This window comes from Kwoniella dejecticola, chromosome 4 (genome assembly GCF_000512565.2).
Source record: "Kwoniella dejecticola CBS 10117 chromosome 4, complete sequence".
Classification (NCBI taxonomy): Eukaryota; Fungi; Basidiomycota; class Tremellomycetes; order Tremellales; family Cryptococcaceae; genus Kwoniella; species Kwoniella dejecticola.
Window position 1 is genome coordinate 299618 of NC_089304.1, and position 16537 is coordinate 316154.

Consider the following 16537-nt stretch of genomic DNA (forward strand, 5'->3'; position numbering starts at 1 on the left):
CAACGCTAACACCGAATATGCTTATAGCCACGGTTACTAAGTCTGCGCCGCAAGCTTACACATGGCCATCTCCGATCCAACGATGATCCCAAGAGCGCTTTTCCGATTACCAACTGCCTATCTAGCTCCCGATCTGATCAGATATGTGATAGCTTCATTGTAGTATATCTCTATCTCACAATTACTGTTCAAAGTCATAACGCATGAATAGACTGTCGTGTGGCCATCAGAGCTCAGAGAAAGTGCGATTTACGCTCACGAGTACATGCTGGATGTAATTCATGGATGATCATTCAAATACAATTTAGGTTTCGCTTACAACACAACTTCTGATAATACATGGGGAAATACAGTGAACCTATAGGTCTCACATCTGACTCGATCCAGTATCGTATTGAATCAATCGAGTTCTTCGAGTGCGTGCATCTGCGATACTCCTTCATCAGTCAAGTACCTTCAAATGGGCGGGCGATGGCGCCGCCTTTACAAAATGGCTATACTGTGGTATGACTTACTTTGAACTCCAGTATACCAGAATGACCCCCAATCTCCACATTCTCCGTGAGGGGCATCATGACTTGGATACACAGGAATCCTGATCGTTCAATCTGCAGACAGATCTTCACTGATTGGTGCAAAGCTCGGTGGAGTAACGCGAAATGAGTCGAGTTGTAGCTATACTCATCATTCACATCAGTCAGCTGGATCAACACCCTGCGAGGAAGCAAGGAAGAAGTATTTGGAATGGGGGAAACACTGACCTGAATTTTACTTGTTCAGCACAATCAAATTTATCCATCACCTCTTTATCATTCGGATAATCCAGTTCCGTCACCCCGAAATCGCCCTCAGCCAAGATCTTGAATTGTCCAACGTCTGCTCGATGATTATGTCTTCCTTCTGAGGAGATGGTCGCTGTTGGTTCCTTTGGTGGATGAGCTTGCCGCGGTGGAGTAGCCAATAATGTTATTCTGGTACAGGAAGGCGGAAGGTCAAAGAGGGCGTCTCGGAACCATTCTGATTTCATGATCAGATAAAGTACCCTGACGCACGACACCCATCGATCAGCATCAAGCATTCAAAGCTGAGAGGAGAAGAGAAGATACACACATGTCATCTTGGTCAAATTGCGCATTCATGAGTTCTTCAGGTTCGAGAGTCCTAAGCTCACACGTCGTAGTCGGACCTCTTGCATCGTCGGATCTAAGCGCACAAGAGATCATGTTATTTATCAATCTCTTGATTGATTTTACAGATCGATGTTGAGAAAAAAAGGGAAGAAGAAGGAAGCACATACAATAAGACACTGAGATCATATCCTGGTCCACCCCATTCCATCCTCATACCCGTTCTCTTCTCCTTTCCTTTCCTACTGACTGTGTATTCCTCGTTTTCCTCGTCAACGCCGACTTCACCCTCACCAGCCCATCTGCGCTTATTTCTTGATGGCGCACTCGAGGCAGATCCAGCGGAGGATGAGCCGGCATTGCCGAAGATATTGAGGCATTGAAGCAAGGCATCGAGGGAAAGCTCGAACGTTGCAGGAGTCGAAGGTGGGTTGAAGGTGAATGAAGAGAACAATCCCGTCGGTATCCATGCGATGGCTAATCAAGTATCCGGAAGACCAGAGATCAGTCAATCTTCCTTCATCTCGATAGTGCAACTGGCTGATAGCATGATGGTCTGGAATGTTGAGAGATACAGGAAGATATCACATTGATAGGACTTACCGCACAGCGTTCGCACTTCTTCGACCGTGACCGCTAATCCGGATTCACTAATTTCCATCACCGCATTCTGAACCCGTGACTTAGCTTGCCATCATTTGTGATTACATAGCAGCATGCTGCTTGTAGCTTACGTGTTTCAACCCTATTCCCCGGAGGAGCCTAGCTAAAGGCCTGACATCGTTCGTCTCGGCGACCAGGACCTGTCCACAAATCAGCAAGGAAACTCACGACGAGACGTTGGCTATGAAGGAAGAGCCAGGCGAAAGCGAACTGCATACCGGTATATTCTGATTGGCCATTCTGTACTCTCCTTCAGACTTCAGCCTCTCGCTTACGAACGATGGGCAGACTAAAGCGAAGCAAGTATAGAGTAGGTAGATAAGAAAGAAAGAAGGAAATACTGTATGGTGGACTGTTGACAGGCGAGGAAAGTTGACTGGACTGCTTCGGAACGCGTCTTTACCGGATCGGATCGAATCAACATTAACTAATCTCGCGTGGCAGATTGCAGCAACGGTGGCAAAATGTTGAATGCTGCACAACGAGAGTATAGGTGCAACAGCAGAAGAGCCATGTCTGGAATTGTGGACAGCACTTGAGTGACAGTCGGCATCTTACTGCCTCGAGGTTGACAATCTTTTGGCAGCCTTGAAATCCACGTTTCACGATGCAAAGTCGTGTCACAGTCTCCCGCATCTCATCAGCAGTCATCAAATATGGTTGATTGTCACAATATAATACTCATGCGCCCCGTTGCACATCGTCTGACTCACTGTCGCTGTCATTAACAATGTCAACAGTATGAGGAGAGAGTCAAAATGAGCATTACGCCAGTTCAATCCGTGAATTGACTGCTGAGGAGAGAATCCGTTTGGAACAGTGTGATAGACTCACTGGTCGGATTTAGATTAGCCAAGAAAGAAGTAAGCCTCGCTGTCATAGATATGACATCGAGCTAGCAAACCAGTCTATAAGCAGATTCAATCCGGATCCAGCGGATTGAATATTGTACCTTTTGGTCAGTCAGAGCGTGCCAGCTGCTTATGGACGTTCCGTGACAATCGCAGTCAGAACGAGTAATCGCTTGCGATCCTTGCTCAAGGTCTGCCAAGTTTCCAATATATCGTCATCAAATGGACTGGGTAACAAAGATCGACGCTCTTACCTGAGTCTCGTAGTGATCGGCCCTTCTGGAGAAAGTCGGCGTGGATCGAGTGAGTGTGTGCATTCCGTGAGCGCTCATGAGAAGATGATCGGATCAAGAAAATTGAGGAAGGTACCACAAGGCATGCACACACGCAACTCTGCTCTGCCCTGAGAACCGAGGCGGACGGCTCCCTCAAGCTACCGAACGTCATACAAGGCGGCTGGCATCCTTTGTGGCGTGATGCTGCAGCAGATTCTGAAAGGATGGCCGGTGACGTGAAATCCCTCATAGGTGCCCCCTTTGAGGTCGAGGTCGGCTTCCCAAGCTCTTTTGTGACATCATGTATAGACTTCCTGCTATCCCACATATATATATATATATATATGGGCACCCGTCAGGCCAGAGTCATCCAAATTTCGTCTGTCCTCGCCGCCATTCACTCTCCTCCCCACACTTGCCCTGTCATCCCCAACATGTCGTCCATCGACGCTTCGGGCGTGACCGACACCATCAATTCACTGCCATTCCCTGGTCAAGCCTGTCGAGCCTTAGAGGGCTATACTAGTAATATTTTCACCATATATACAGATGCCCAACTGGAAAGTAAGTCAGAGCACGACTGCAGATGTTGATCGCGATGACCCTTGAAGGGAGACGTTTTGAGCACCCCGTAATCGCTACTTGTCGCTCATGTGCATTCACAGAACCATTAGCCGCACCTTCGGGACGTCAGCATTTTGTGGTGGGAAACAATTCGACCATCGCCAACCAGTTCCGATGCAGCAGAGCCGACACGCTACAATTTGCAGGGGTTGAAAGACCCTCTGACAACACGGATTTCCATTGGGCTTCCTTCTCTGGACTGACACGACAGAAACACTTTTTGGACAAGCTGGCGGAGACAGCCAGTCCTGATCAGAAGCTTTATAAGGACGTCGCAATACATTCATATAGAAGTGTCATGGACCATGCACGCATGGATCAACCAAGCAAGGACAACGCTGTGTCCGACTTCAGCCAGATATTGAAGGCTTCATCATTGAATCTAAACGACGATTTGCCAGCCTGGTCTGAAGCAATTCGAGAACGGCTGACCGCGGCATATGACCTTATCGAGTTTGATGGATTGGCGAAGGGACCCGCAGCTGATCATCCTGGATGGGCATATCTGAGTGATAAACCTACCAAGGCAGATATTCAGCACATTTACGACAGATGCGCCACAAAATATGAGAAGGTGGTCTTTGACTTCCTTGGAATCTCAGCCTCAGCACGACAAATGTGGAATTTCGAACACGATATCTTGACGGATCTGGCTGATCTCTCAGAGAAGTTTGTGATGGCAAACCCTGCGCAGTTTCCGGCTGAGTATGCGAGAGCGTTCCCGTTTTATCAAGATGACAGCGGAACCGAAAGCGACGAGCTTGAAAATGATGAGGAGGAAGGCTATGAATGGTGAACACCAGATCGACCCTAAGATAGGACTTTGGTTCTCAGCAATACACCCCACGCCATGGTTATGTATTTGAGCGATCAGATTTTCAGTATTTCTCCTTACTACTTACGGATGCATTTCAGCTTTGCCCACTACTCATGTTGTTTGCCTTCCACATGCGACATACTTCAGTGCGACTGCTGTAAAAATATGGGCCTTTCTCCTCAAAAGGGCTTGAATAGTAGACCGTGTAGCAGAGTGCCGCTTGGAAGTGGTAAGAACCTTGTTCAACGCAGAAAAGTGTATGTCATACATTGAGAGACAACTCAGCAACGAACTCTTATAGAGTACGATAGCGGAAGCTACAGATGCTTTTTAAAATAATATAGAGACATTTATAAACAAACAAGGGACGGGACCCGTGAACAATCCATTCAGTCTTCTCCATTTTCTACTTTTCCATTCCACCCTTTTGGACAACGACTCGCTCGTCCCTCTTCTTGGACATGTATTAAAGGAGTCCCGGAGAAGGGAGACATCTCTAGCCAATATGACCACCACCTAGTGGAATCTCTCCACTTCTGTTCGTTCACCAGCGACACCTTCAAGCTTGTAAAGCGGCTCGAGGTGCGCACTCTTTTGGAAGAAAACCCATCGTTTGATGAACCATGGTAGCCATACGGTCGATTGGTATTTTGCGAATGTGGGTACAGGTACGGCGAAGACATAGTCAAGTTCTTCCAGTGTTCGTCGACTATGAGGGTTAAGGAAATGATCAGTATCGTCGCAGAGTGAAATGGGCAATGGAAAATATGACTTACGCAGTCTCCGGTGTAAAGAAGAAGATCAATACCCATGCGAGCAAGTTGGTACTAGCGTAGAAGTAGAACGCTCCGGCGGGCGTCATTGCCGCCAGCATACTTGGGAATGTAAGACCTGTCGGGCAAAAAATGATATCAGCTGTAATTCGCGCCGAGCCGAACTATAGTCGCTACTCACCCAACACAGCTGCCCACATGTTGTTTTGTTGTACGGCCCAAGACATACCGATCTCTCGGTGAGTCAGAGGGTACGATTCAGCAGCGTAGACAAATGGTACAGGGCCCATTCCGGGGGAGTAAAAAGCGGTGAAAAGGTAGATGAACAGAGCCAAGACAGGAACTCTTGCGGAATTGGCTGTGTCGAGGTAGAACATACTGCCCGCTCCGAACAACATTAACGCCATTAATGGGAAGGTGAATAAAAGTAGGTTTCTCCTTCCAAAAGTGTCGATCGTGTAGATGGCGGGGACTGCGAAGATGGTGTTGACGAGACCGAAGCCGAAAGAAGCGAGTAGACATTGTTTGGGGTTGTATCCCGCTTCGGCGAAAATTGTGGATGAATAGAAAGCTATATACATGACAGGTGCTCGTCAGCTAGGTGTACTGCATGCCTGCCCAATGCCAAATGCATAGACGTGGAAAAATAAAAGTGAAGAAAGCGAGATGATAGGAGCAAGTGAAGAGGAGACACGAGTTTGAGCCAAAGGACCCCTTTTGTGATTCCGCCACTCACACATGATATTGATACCGCACAATTGTTGACTGATCATGACGACCCAGGAAGCAAGATTGGCTCGTCTCAGACGAGGCTTGGTGAAAAGATCACCCAATCTGGAGAAGTAGGTTGTACCCTTGAAAGCCTCTCGCTCTTCTTGCAATTGACAGTGTGCGTAGAACATGTCTCGAGCCGCTTGGATTTCGGATTTTCTCAATCGCATCAACGAGTTGAAAGCTTTCGGGTATCGGTCTTTCTTCATGAGCCATCGAGGAGATTCAGGGCAGAACCAGACTGAGTAGGATGCTTAATCAGCTTGGTCATTCTTACATCTGGCAGAATGAGGAACTCACTCAATACGAGAAGAGGTACAGCGGGAACAAAGGCAGCTGCCAGCTGGATTCGCCAGGCGTTGTCTCCGACATTTTGGAACATCAAGTTGGAGCAGAAACCGAAGAAGATACCGAAGGCGACCCAAAGTTGGAAAGACATGACCAATGCACCTCGAATTCGGGCAGGGGCACTAGCGATGGTCATCAACATTTTATCGGCTAAGCGAGAGAATAGATCTACTCACGTTTCAGCAGTCATGATGGGAATAGTGGTGATTTTCATACCCATACCGAAACCGAGAAGTACTCTGCACGCGAACAATTCTTGCCAGTTTCGAGTGAAAGCTTGACCAAGTACCGGGAATACACCTGCGAGTGAGAAGATGCAACCATCAGTCTAAGACTTCCGAGCATGTCTCGAGAGCTTCGCTGACTCACAGAAAAGACCAGTGACGAAAATTGTACCTCTTCGACCGATGTAATGGTTGATCGGGTCAGTCAACATGGCTGAGACGGCTCCTACAGTAATGGATGGGGCGGCATTGACCATTCCGACGAGCCATGTGTTGGTCTCGATACCGAACTCAGCGGGGAAAGACAGATTGGCACCATTTGCACCGGTGTTATCTAGAAGCGCAGAAAATCAGATCAAGTCAGATCTAAGAATCGCCCGCGCAAGATGTCTTGCCGCCGAGAGAAAGTACTCACCCCAACCTTGGATAGCAGAACCGATCGAACAGACGATGACCAGGAAATACAATGCGCGAGTCTGGTCCCATTTGTCTATGTATCACATTCTAGGATCAGCATTGCGCACCATTGTACAAATTAGTGAAATTACTCACTGGTCTTCTCCCTTCGTAACCAAAATCGATCATCTTCGGTTAATTCCGGTATGGTCTCGTAGTCGTCTGGTTTTTGCGACAACAGGGCGGCTCGTTGGAATAAATCCCGCTTTTCCTCGAATCCCTTTTCGGCACAGAACTGGTCCGCCATCCCGAAGAGGTTCTCCTTTGACAACCCATGTAGAGGGTTTTGGATCCTATCAAATATCAAAACCACACATATCAATTATCGTTTCGATGCATGTCTTAGTGGTCAGGCGGTATAGAAAGACTTACTTTGCGCTGACATTACGATTACGCGCTACAACGTGCTGTTGATGCGAAGCCTCGATATCTTCTACATGGCCTATATCGCTGAATTTCTCGGGCTTAGCATCGGTGGCCAAGCGATGGACCGATGAGTCGCTAGCAGCAGACTGAGGTAATGCTGCCATGGTGTACAACGCTGCGAGTTATTTCAACAATTATACAAAACAAATAAGGCTAGAGCTACAATGGAAAGGTGTTCGTGATTGTTAGGAAAGGATTTGGAAGGAGGGGAAGATGATCTTCCTGTTCATGATCATCAGGAATATATAGACATTTTGGAAACTTGGTTTGAACACCGTCGACCGGATGAGGTCGAGTCGCTCGCTCGACAAAGGGAGATTGAAGGAGATTCTTAGCCGAACGTACCCGAACCAAACAATGGTGCATGCGGCAAGAACAGGTCAGGCCAGGCATTAGCCCCTTGGCAGACCGGACAAATTGCGGTGGAAGAGACTATTGCAATGCATTCTTTTGTCCTGCGTGTTCTGTTAGTTAAAGCAAAGTAAGCAGACGTCATGTGAGAGAAAAGCAACAGCAAAGCAAGAGCCAGAACAGAGAGAAGCTGGAAGGTCATTTATCGGTCAGTACCTGATTTTAGCGTTTTGAGTCTAGCCTTTTTCTTACTATGTGGATACCCCATGGTTTAGATGCCTGGGGCTTTTATGCCCCGCTGAATAGATGGCCAATTAAGGGCAAATATACAGATGTACGTCATTAGATTGAATCGCTCAAGCCGATCGGGTTTCACTTTGCAGTAGACTTCATGCGCAGTTGCATCCGTTGCGCTTCTCTGGGCTAGGGGATTCCAACGATTGGCTGAGTAAAGATGCACCGGGTCGGGAACTAGCTTAGTCGATGGAAAGCCCATCGAAAGGTAGTAACAAAGGACGGTTTGTATGGGTACACAGCGCTAAATACACATACAAACATAACCTAGCTCAGGGTGAAACTTGCAGATCACGCGCCTCTGGCATTCGTGATCGGATGACAGCGCTTCAAGCAAAATAGCAGTTCTGAAGAATGAAGAATTTCGAGGTGGATAGGCTCTCTTTGTCAAAGTCGGGCGAGAGCGGAAACCGTTTTCCAGACTTGAGTGTTTTCACCGATCCGACTTGACCTTGGTTTTCCCGGCGAAAGCAGACTATAGCAACGTGAACGTAATCAGATTAGCTTTAATTTCTGACGTAACCTCCCTTCCTTCGTTCTTCCTTCTCCCCCTTGCATCGCGTTTTCAATTCATGAAAAAAGCTGGCTTTTAAGCGGACCTTCAATGGAGAAAAGATGAAGATATAAATCCACTATCGGCGTAAAGAAGGATTAAATTCGTAGATTGAACTTGGCTGCGATCCGAATAGAGCGGACGGAGTTGACATTTGTTCTCGGTTGACCGATCGGGATGAGTGAGTCAATTAGCCAGCCAGGGGTAGCTACCAATGTCCAGTGAGGCTAGCTGCACTACCGCAACTCACGCCTCGTGCACCAGTACCTCGCTGTGTGCTCTGCAGGACACCGAACACTTCGGAACCCCTCGACAGAACAATGTGTAACATCCTCCAGCGCTAAGGATAAGAAATAATCGGATCGATCGGGCCGTCGGTATCTTGGCTCTTTAGGCTGGTTGAGATTATTCGCTGAATTATCGGAGTGTCAGCAGGATAAGCCCGCTCAACCGGTAATAGCTGGTAAACATTGTAGAACGTTTGCTCTACCTGCTAGCCTGAGCGGCCTGGGTGTGAAGTTGTCAGGTGGTTCGGTAAAATCAGAGGATTGTAGATACTTGGCCGTACTATGAGGAGGCTCAGAGAAAGAGTATATAAAGGTTGGACCTGTACCAGATATTTCGTCAACCTCTTCAACAACACAAATATTACCAATCATTCAGTATACGCACCGAAACCAGTAAAATTGGAGTAAAGTAATCGAATTAAGTAAAACTATCAAGATGATCTCTAAGCCTGAACCCACTTTGCTCGAGCAAATCGAAGCTGCCGGTTGTCATGTCGACACCGATTCCATGAACCCAGAGATCGCCAAAAACCTCCCCATCAAGGCGCACGATATGACTTCAAACCATCTTTTGGTCGACGAGCAACTTCGAAACCCCGACAACAAGGAATTGGTCGAGAAGACCATTAGGGAATTGAAAGGTAAAGATTGGTTGGAAGTTCACACTGTCCTTGTGAGTCGCTCTGTCATTTACCTTCTTCGTTCAATCACAATCCAATGAAGAGAGAAAGAGAGTACCGACCGATGCTGACATCGGCATGTTCGATTGTACTTCCAGTCCGTCCGATTCGCCAAGCGGGTCTTGCCTTACATCCAAGGCCGAGTGCTCGTCCAGGCATCCCCCCGAAACGCCTATAATAGAGATGCCATCGAAGCTCATGTGCGAGCTTACGATAAGGTGTTCCAAGCTGAGGGTATCCCCAGGTGAGCCCCGCCATCGAGAACCCAATTCCAATTTCAATTCCTCGAAGATTCACGCTGATCTCGGATTGGCGGCACGGTAGAGAACGATTCATGGTCAAAGTCCCCTCGACCTCCGCCGGTGTCCAAGCCGCCGCCGTACTGAACGCCGAGGGTATCCGAACTTTGGGAACCTCCTTGTTCTCCCTTCCTCAGGCTATCGCTTGTTCTCAAGCTGGTATGCACTCGATCAGTCCATACTTCAACGGTGAGTCTTGTCTTTCTTGAATCGCTTAAACATAACCATAAGGCAGAACATCATTCCGAAATGCTGATGGCGTATTTGTGGTCTGATAGAATGCCCTGCCCACGTCGACCCATCTATCTGGCCCGACGTAGAGGACGTTGCCAAGCAACACCCGATGTCTGCCAGAATGAGACACATCAGAGATACTTACGACAGACTCGCCAAGGAGACCGGTAAGACCCAGCCGCTCATCAAAGCCGCTTCGTGAGTCTAGTCTAGTCCTCCTTCTCTCTCAAATCCCCAATCCAAAAAGATAACCTCCAAGGAACACAAAGTGGAATCAGCAGATGAGGATATGTGCTGACCGCTTGACCGCACTGTAGATGTGTCACCGCGAGAGAATGTATGGCGATGCTCGAACTCGGTGCCGACTCCAACACGATCCTTTCCGACCAAATGGCCGACTTGTGCTCCACTTCAAAATTACCAGTCTACAAGAAGGGGGCCGAACACCAAGTGCGATTCAAGGACTCGTTGAACAACACCGAGATCTACTGGGAGAACTGGCAGAAAGTCGAGCCTGCCGCCTCTAAAGAGCGATTGAAGGAATTGTCCACCCAAGATCCCCTTTCCAAGGTCATGAGCAAGGACTGGAAGATGGCTTCGACCGATGTGGATTACCTCGCTGATGGCGTGCTGGACAAGTACAACAACGAAGATGAGATCACCAAGATCAGACTCAAGGATGCCCTCGAGTTGTTCTACAATGGTGAAGAGGATTCCAGGAAGGAGATCCAAAGGTTACAAGCTATCTACGGCTAATTTCTACGTAATTTGATACCTGGGTGTCTAGGAAGCTTGATTGTACTTCGGTGGAATCGGTTTGTCGCACAAGTAGATATGAAGTTTTCGAATGTATATAGATTCCGAAACGAGGGCACCATGTTGCAGTTCATCGCTTGATAGTGTGATAGCAAACTTGCGCGGTGAGATTTGGCTGTCTTCACATTACGCAAGATTGAGTTATTTGACATGCACCATGCTACATCCGTCCTCTACTACAACAACATGCTACATCCGCCCGCCTGCTACAACAACACAACTACTCGGGCTACAACACCCTTCGCTCCTGGTTGCTCCCTAAGCCAAGAGCTGCTTCTATTGACTCCTGCGAAAATCGATATACGCCATTACTCGTTCTTGAAGTTGAGCGAAATCCCGTTAACACAATGTCTGACAAAACATATCAGCTATCAATATGAAAGCTAAAAAGATGTTGAAGCTGAACTTACCGCTCATCAACTGGGTTAGGGAAACCTTCGCCCTTGAACACATGTCCGAGGTGTCCTCCGCTGATCGTTTTCAGAATCAGCTACGGTGCCTACAATAGGAAAATGGCAGCTCACCAGTTGGCACAGACTATCTCAGTTCTAGTCATGAACATCGATCGATCCTCATGACGAATCACTGCTCCAGGTACTGTGTCGTAGAATGCAGGCCAACCACACCCGGAATTGCTATTGCCAATACCATATCAGCTCCATATCCAATGATTCGAATAACCGGCGAAAAGCAGCTAGATCGGCAGGTATACTTACAATTTGGTCTTCGAAGTATACAAGGGCGCATCGCAAGCGGCACAGTCTGCAGAACAGAGCATAATATGATCAGTACAGAGGCAAACGTAATAACGATGAAAGATAGAGAGGCAGGAGGATGGAGGATGGAGGATGGAGGAAGGACATGACATACGATATACACCGGCATCATTCTTCTTATCATACGCATGAGATCCAGGTCGTTCAGTACCCTTCTCACGGATCACTCGGAACTATACACCATTTGACTTCGATCAGCTATTTTTGCGTTGATGGAGGGCCACTGGCGGGCATAGAGAACATGTTTTTCGACGGGCAACTCACCTGCTCAGGCGATAAGACGGCGTGCCACTCATCATCACTCTTCTTGACTGGGTAATTATCAGAAGGCATTTTGTTGGTACTACTCGAAGAGAAGAATCCAGCGAAGGGTAATCCGATCCCTGATAATTTGATGGCTTGATTAGGCTTAACAGCAACAGAAGAGGGGATTTGATTTCGAGCTGTGTTGTAAAGTGTTGATCTGACTAGAGAAGATGGTATGAAAGGCATAAGTGAAATTATCAAGATTGTGAGGGCGGCTATAAGGTATGCTCTTCCTCTTGTGAGCATATATATGTATACTTGAACACAGCTTTGAATAAGCAGATGAAATATTGTTTATAAATCATGAAGACACGGCTGAGATCGATCATTCACCGTCCAGAAGATACAGTCGAGTGGAGGTAGAATTAGTGGAGCTGACGTAGATGCACGGTCTCAGTTACGTAATGAACCGGTGGTGAATGGTAAAAAGGACAGCCAAGATCCAAGATTGAAGCCAAGGAACGGGAAGGTCCAGACCCTTTCAGTCTGTGGATGGTGGATATAGCCGGGTGGCAAACAGTGCGAAAGTAGCGTATAGTGGAGACTCCATGATGTTGACTCGTGACTGCCATCAGCTATCTTGGCCATCTTGGTCGCACGAGAAGACCAAAGGTGGGAATCGTATATCGTATACAGACGGATCATATAGCTGGTGATCTTTTGTGTACAGTATGAAGAGCCTCTTCTCGCCATATTGGATAGGATGATATCGCAAGATGAAATCCTTGATAAAATCGATAACGACTCGCTCCAATTCGACATCCGATAACAACTCTCCCAATCCTTTGGCGACCGCAGAAAGATCTTCTTCCGGCGCGCCAATCCTTCCGCCCATCTCAAGTGGAGTTTCCATCCTGCCTATATCGCATCATACGCCCTCTATACCTATCCCTAACTTGCGTCGATCATCCGAACCTATTTCAGCGGAAAGGTGGGCGAGACCCAACATACCGAGTTACGCTGTGTCCAGAACAGCAACATCATCGAATACTCGCAGCAACGACCTCTCTTCAGCGCCTTTACCAAATTATCAAGATGCCATTGCCTCATCTAGTAGTCCTACGAGCCAAGGCCAATCTTACGAGGATCGGAGATTACTGAATGCTGCTGCTCGGGATTACTTTGGGGTTTCTCCCACGGATCGAACGGGTCCGATCGCCGAAGATTCAGCAGAGAACGGTACCTCAATTGAAGAAGACGAGGATGACGATGACGGCGATGGGTACGGGGATGGTCAAAATTCGACTGAAGAAGGGGAAGGACTGAACATAGATATCGGCGCCGAGAACGATGGGGATGATGATGATGATCCGCTTATCCCACGTCGAAGGATCCTCGATCCCCAAACCGCTCGACGAAATACATTTTCCGTACCAAGCGCTTCCTACCCCCGACCTGACACTTCGGCTCTAAGCACTTCTTTGGGTCAAGCAGCAACCAGCCTGACGGAGGGGTATATCGATCTACCGATCCCTTCATTCGAGCCGCCAATATATTCACCTTCCTTGGGCCGAGACGAATTGCGCTTGATTTCTGCCATTCACCTTTCAGCCGATCATCCAGCTTCAGCATACTTCAACGCCATAGCGCAATCACCGCCTCCCCCCGCTGGCCCTTTGCCGTCTCTGGCAAATGGTGCAGGTAGTCCTACCGATGTCAGTACGGGAAATAAGAAGCTGCGTCTGACAATAACGCGGGGAGGCAGAAGGATGAACGTCAATGGTACGGGACCGCTGTATATCAAAGCGGGGAGGGAAGATTGGATCGAAGGTAGAATCGATGTAGGGAAAGTCGACCGAGCTGTGGTATTGGAGATAGCTGTGAGTTATCGCATCTATCTTATTGCTTACAACCGAATGCGGCGACCTTAGGCTAAAGTTGAGATGTGCACGCAGATCATAGGCATGGTGAATGTGTCATACTACGTCCGAGGCCAATATACTGTCCTCGACACACTACCGTTGGCCCGTAATAAGCTACAACTGTTCCCACCTTCGGAAGATACTTCAACGACTGCCCAGGGAGAACAGATAACCACTCAATCGGAAAATCCGGATCTACAGTCTTCCGATCCTCTTTCATCTTCGACATCAAATTTGATATCTCCTACGCCCGCTTCAGGTACTGAACAGGCATATACGAAAGATGGCCACCCGATCGTACCCCAAAATACCTCTTACAGCTTTTCTCTGCAGATGCCTAATACACACTACAAAGACACCAACTCTGAGTTGCCGCCATCTTGTGATCTGCAGCAAGTCGGCATGCAAGCCAACGTGGAATACGTCTTGAGAGCAAAACTGGTCAGAAGGGGTCTAAGGTTCAACGAGACGTAAGTGGGAGCCCTCATGCTTAGCTTGTGTATTTTACCGAGAACACTCAGCGAGATACGAGAGCTGAAAAGCCGGCAACGTAGACTATCCGTGCCCATCATATACGAGCCTAGATCGTACATCCCTCCCCGACGCATACGCGCATTGACCATAGACGATCCGTTCAACCCTGGCTGGCGCACTGTCGAGCTCAACGGTGGTAAACCGAAGACTAAATCCAGTCTACCTAATCCAGCCGGAACCAGCGGACCAGGAATCGACGTGACACTGTTATTACCTTCTCCACCAATCTTACTCATCCCTTCGACGGGGGAATTACCCTCGTTCCCCTTCCATCTGCATTTCCACTCGACCCTCCCGCATGTCCTGTCGACATATAGTAATCCGGAAGAAAGTAAATTCGTCGTGCGTTTAACTCGAGTGACCATCTTTAGGTTAGGCCTGGAGAAGGAGATCAGGCGGATTGAGATTCCCACGAAGTGCGAGGTCTGGCAAGAAGGTGGTGATCATATAGCCCTGGGATTGGAAGGTATAGTCAATGAAATGAACAGGAGGGATTTAGCAGGTACAAATGCTACTCAAGAGAACAGAAGGGATTCGACGGTGGATAGCGAGAGACCAGGTGGCTTGAGTTCGAGTGTCCCGAATAATAGTCAGTTGGGCACTTCGGCAGATAGTAGTGGTGGAGGACCGTTGAGAAGGTTCATGTCTGCTGGATCTAGTGAGGTGGCAGGGGTAGTAGCCGGGTCAAGCTCAAGTCCAAGAAGAAAATCTTTTTTGGGCGACAGGAGAGGTTCATTTAGTCTAAGAAGGAAAAGCACTTCTACTCCTACTTCGACTTCCGCTACTCCTGCTCCTGCTTCAGCCTCGACGTCTACAATTACAGGGGATCAAGCAATTACACAAAGCGGCAATACGGCCATACCAGTTCCGCCAACCATAGCAGAGGACGAGAGTGGTAATAATGGTAACAGCGATGACAATCGAACGCAATCGCCGATTCAGATTCAGAATCAGATTCAAGTACCGCAAGCGACGCAAGCTAGCCGACCGATCGTACCAGTAGATATGACCTCGACGGATGTCCACTTAAAAGGCAATATAACGATCAAGCCGTTCAACTCGAGCAGCCATAGTGGTAATGACCTAATTCGAAGATTATTGATCCAGAGCTTCGTCGTCCCTGAAATGACGTTGACTTATGTGCTCGAAGTGGGGATTGAGCCGAAGAAGGGATCTGTCAAAGAGAATTTCACGCATGTTTGGGGAGGCGGTGTGGTTGAAGTTGTCTTAGGCAGGAGGGGTCAGTGAGAGTGATAATATTAGCATCAGCGTCAGTGTCAGTGTTGGTGGCAGTGTCGATGACGGTGACGGTGGCAGTTTCAAAGCTTGGTAATCTGATTATATTGTATTTATTTGTACGAGTATAGCATTATCTGGTCGTGTAAGGTATTGCTTTGTTTTTCGTTGTATTCTGGTTGAGGGCTTGTGCGGCTATGTGGCTGGGCAGTTGTACGTTCATACGTTGATCCTTTATGATTTAGTTGTATTCTTGGGGTTGGAGGCAGACTCTGTATGTGATTTTGACTTTACCTCCACTCGGGCAGGTGCTGGCTCAGGAAATATGATATCACCTTACATGGGATTCGCAGGTATGATTCTTAGACGAAGGAGCAAGCAAGCACGACTGGTATTAACGATTGATTCTTTTTCGCGCGACAGCGTCAAGGTCAAAAGCCATGAAGAGAGACGGGCGAAGAACATCTGTAAAGACCACATATACCGGAGGCGTCGGATATATCGCATCGCCGACCTTTCTGCCTTTTTTCCGGCCGGTGCCACTCTCGCCATACAGGAGACGGTTGTACGGTGGAGTCGGCGTTTACCACCTTTTTATCGTATTCAGATTTTACACGGTATGGTGGTTGATTTACCCTACACCGTAGCGACTTACCGTTGTAGCTCTGGATTGGATTCACTCACTATCGCTTGGCTGCTTGCTTGCTTGCTACCTCGCTGCTTGCTGCTGCTACCCGTCTGTCTGGACAATTAAAGGTTTATCCTTGATCATTGAAAATATCTTGACCTTCTCCATCCATCAAAAACATCATTCAAAATGGCTTCTTCTACCGGTGAGTGCGGGTTTCTTGTTATGGCTTTTACAGGTGAGCGAGCGAGCGAGCAGGATGGGCGGGACTAGTTTGGGAATTGGATGGAGTTGGACATGAACAGGACCATGGGCATGGAAACTTT

At 47.9% G+C, this 16537-nt stretch overlaps 6 protein-coding genes across 6 annotated transcripts; 3 read left to right on the top strand and 3 right to left on the bottom strand.

Annotated features, from left to right (window-relative positions):
- Window positions 1–399: 399 nt before the first annotated feature.
- I303_103381 (uncharacterized protein) lies at window positions 400–2029 on the bottom strand (the record flags this gene model as incomplete). Its single annotated transcript, XM_018406727.1, has 8 exons — window positions 400–426; window positions 516–675; window positions 762–1043; window positions 1111–1203; window positions 1298–1604; window positions 1731–1797; window positions 1862–1930; window positions 2009–2029. 8 exons carry the CDS (start codon window positions 2027–2029, stop codon window positions 400–402), a joined length of 1026 nt encoding a protein of 341 aa, XP_018263535.1.
- A 1321-nt stretch (window positions 2030–3350) lies between these two features.
- On the top strand, window positions 3351–4336 carry I303_103382 (uncharacterized protein; the record flags this gene model as incomplete). The annotated part of the gene is made up of 2 exons (XM_018406728.1): window positions 3351–3480; window positions 3582–4336. 2 exons carry the CDS (start codon window positions 3351–3353, stop codon window positions 4334–4336), a joined length of 885 nt encoding a protein of 294 aa, XP_018263536.1.
- A 537-nt stretch (window positions 4337–4873) lies between these two features.
- I303_103383 (uncharacterized protein) lies at window positions 4874–7459 on the bottom strand (the record flags this gene model as incomplete). Its single annotated transcript, XM_018406729.1, has 10 exons — window positions 4874–5066; window positions 5134–5248; window positions 5312–5701; window positions 5867–6142; window positions 6202–6371; window positions 6426–6549; window positions 6619–6807; window positions 6889–6963; window positions 7026–7222; window positions 7302–7459. 10 exons carry the CDS (start codon window positions 7457–7459, stop codon window positions 4874–4876), a joined length of 1887 nt encoding a protein of 628 aa, XP_018263537.1.
- Window positions 7460–9276: 1817 nt separating this feature from the next.
- I303_103384 (uncharacterized protein) lies at window positions 9277–10809 on the top strand (the record flags this gene model as incomplete). The annotated part of the gene is made up of 5 exons (XM_018406730.1): window positions 9277–9513; window positions 9619–9764; window positions 9845–10008; window positions 10098–10251; window positions 10371–10809. 5 exons carry the CDS (start codon window positions 9277–9279, stop codon window positions 10807–10809), a joined length of 1140 nt encoding a protein of 379 aa, XP_018263538.1.
- A 368-nt stretch (window positions 10810–11177) lies between these two features.
- On the bottom strand, window positions 11178–12137 carry I303_103385 (methionine-R-sulfoxide reductase; the record flags this gene model as incomplete). Its single annotated transcript, XM_018406731.2, has 6 exons — window positions 11178–11220; window positions 11280–11339; window positions 11394–11504; window positions 11586–11631; window positions 11740–11818; window positions 11910–12137. The coding sequence occupies 6 exons, from the start codon at window positions 12135–12137 to the stop codon at window positions 11178–11180; spliced, it is 567 nt and encodes a 188-aa protein (XP_018263539.2).
- Window positions 12138–12667: 530 nt separating this feature from the next.
- I303_103386 (uncharacterized protein) lies at window positions 12668–15595 on the top strand (the record flags this gene model as incomplete). The annotated part of the gene is made up of 3 exons (XM_018406732.1): window positions 12668–13771; window positions 13847–14283; window positions 14368–15595. 3 exons carry the CDS (start codon window positions 12668–12670, stop codon window positions 15593–15595), a joined length of 2769 nt encoding a protein of 922 aa, XP_018263540.1.
- Between the last annotated feature and the right edge of the window lie 942 nt (window positions 15596–16537).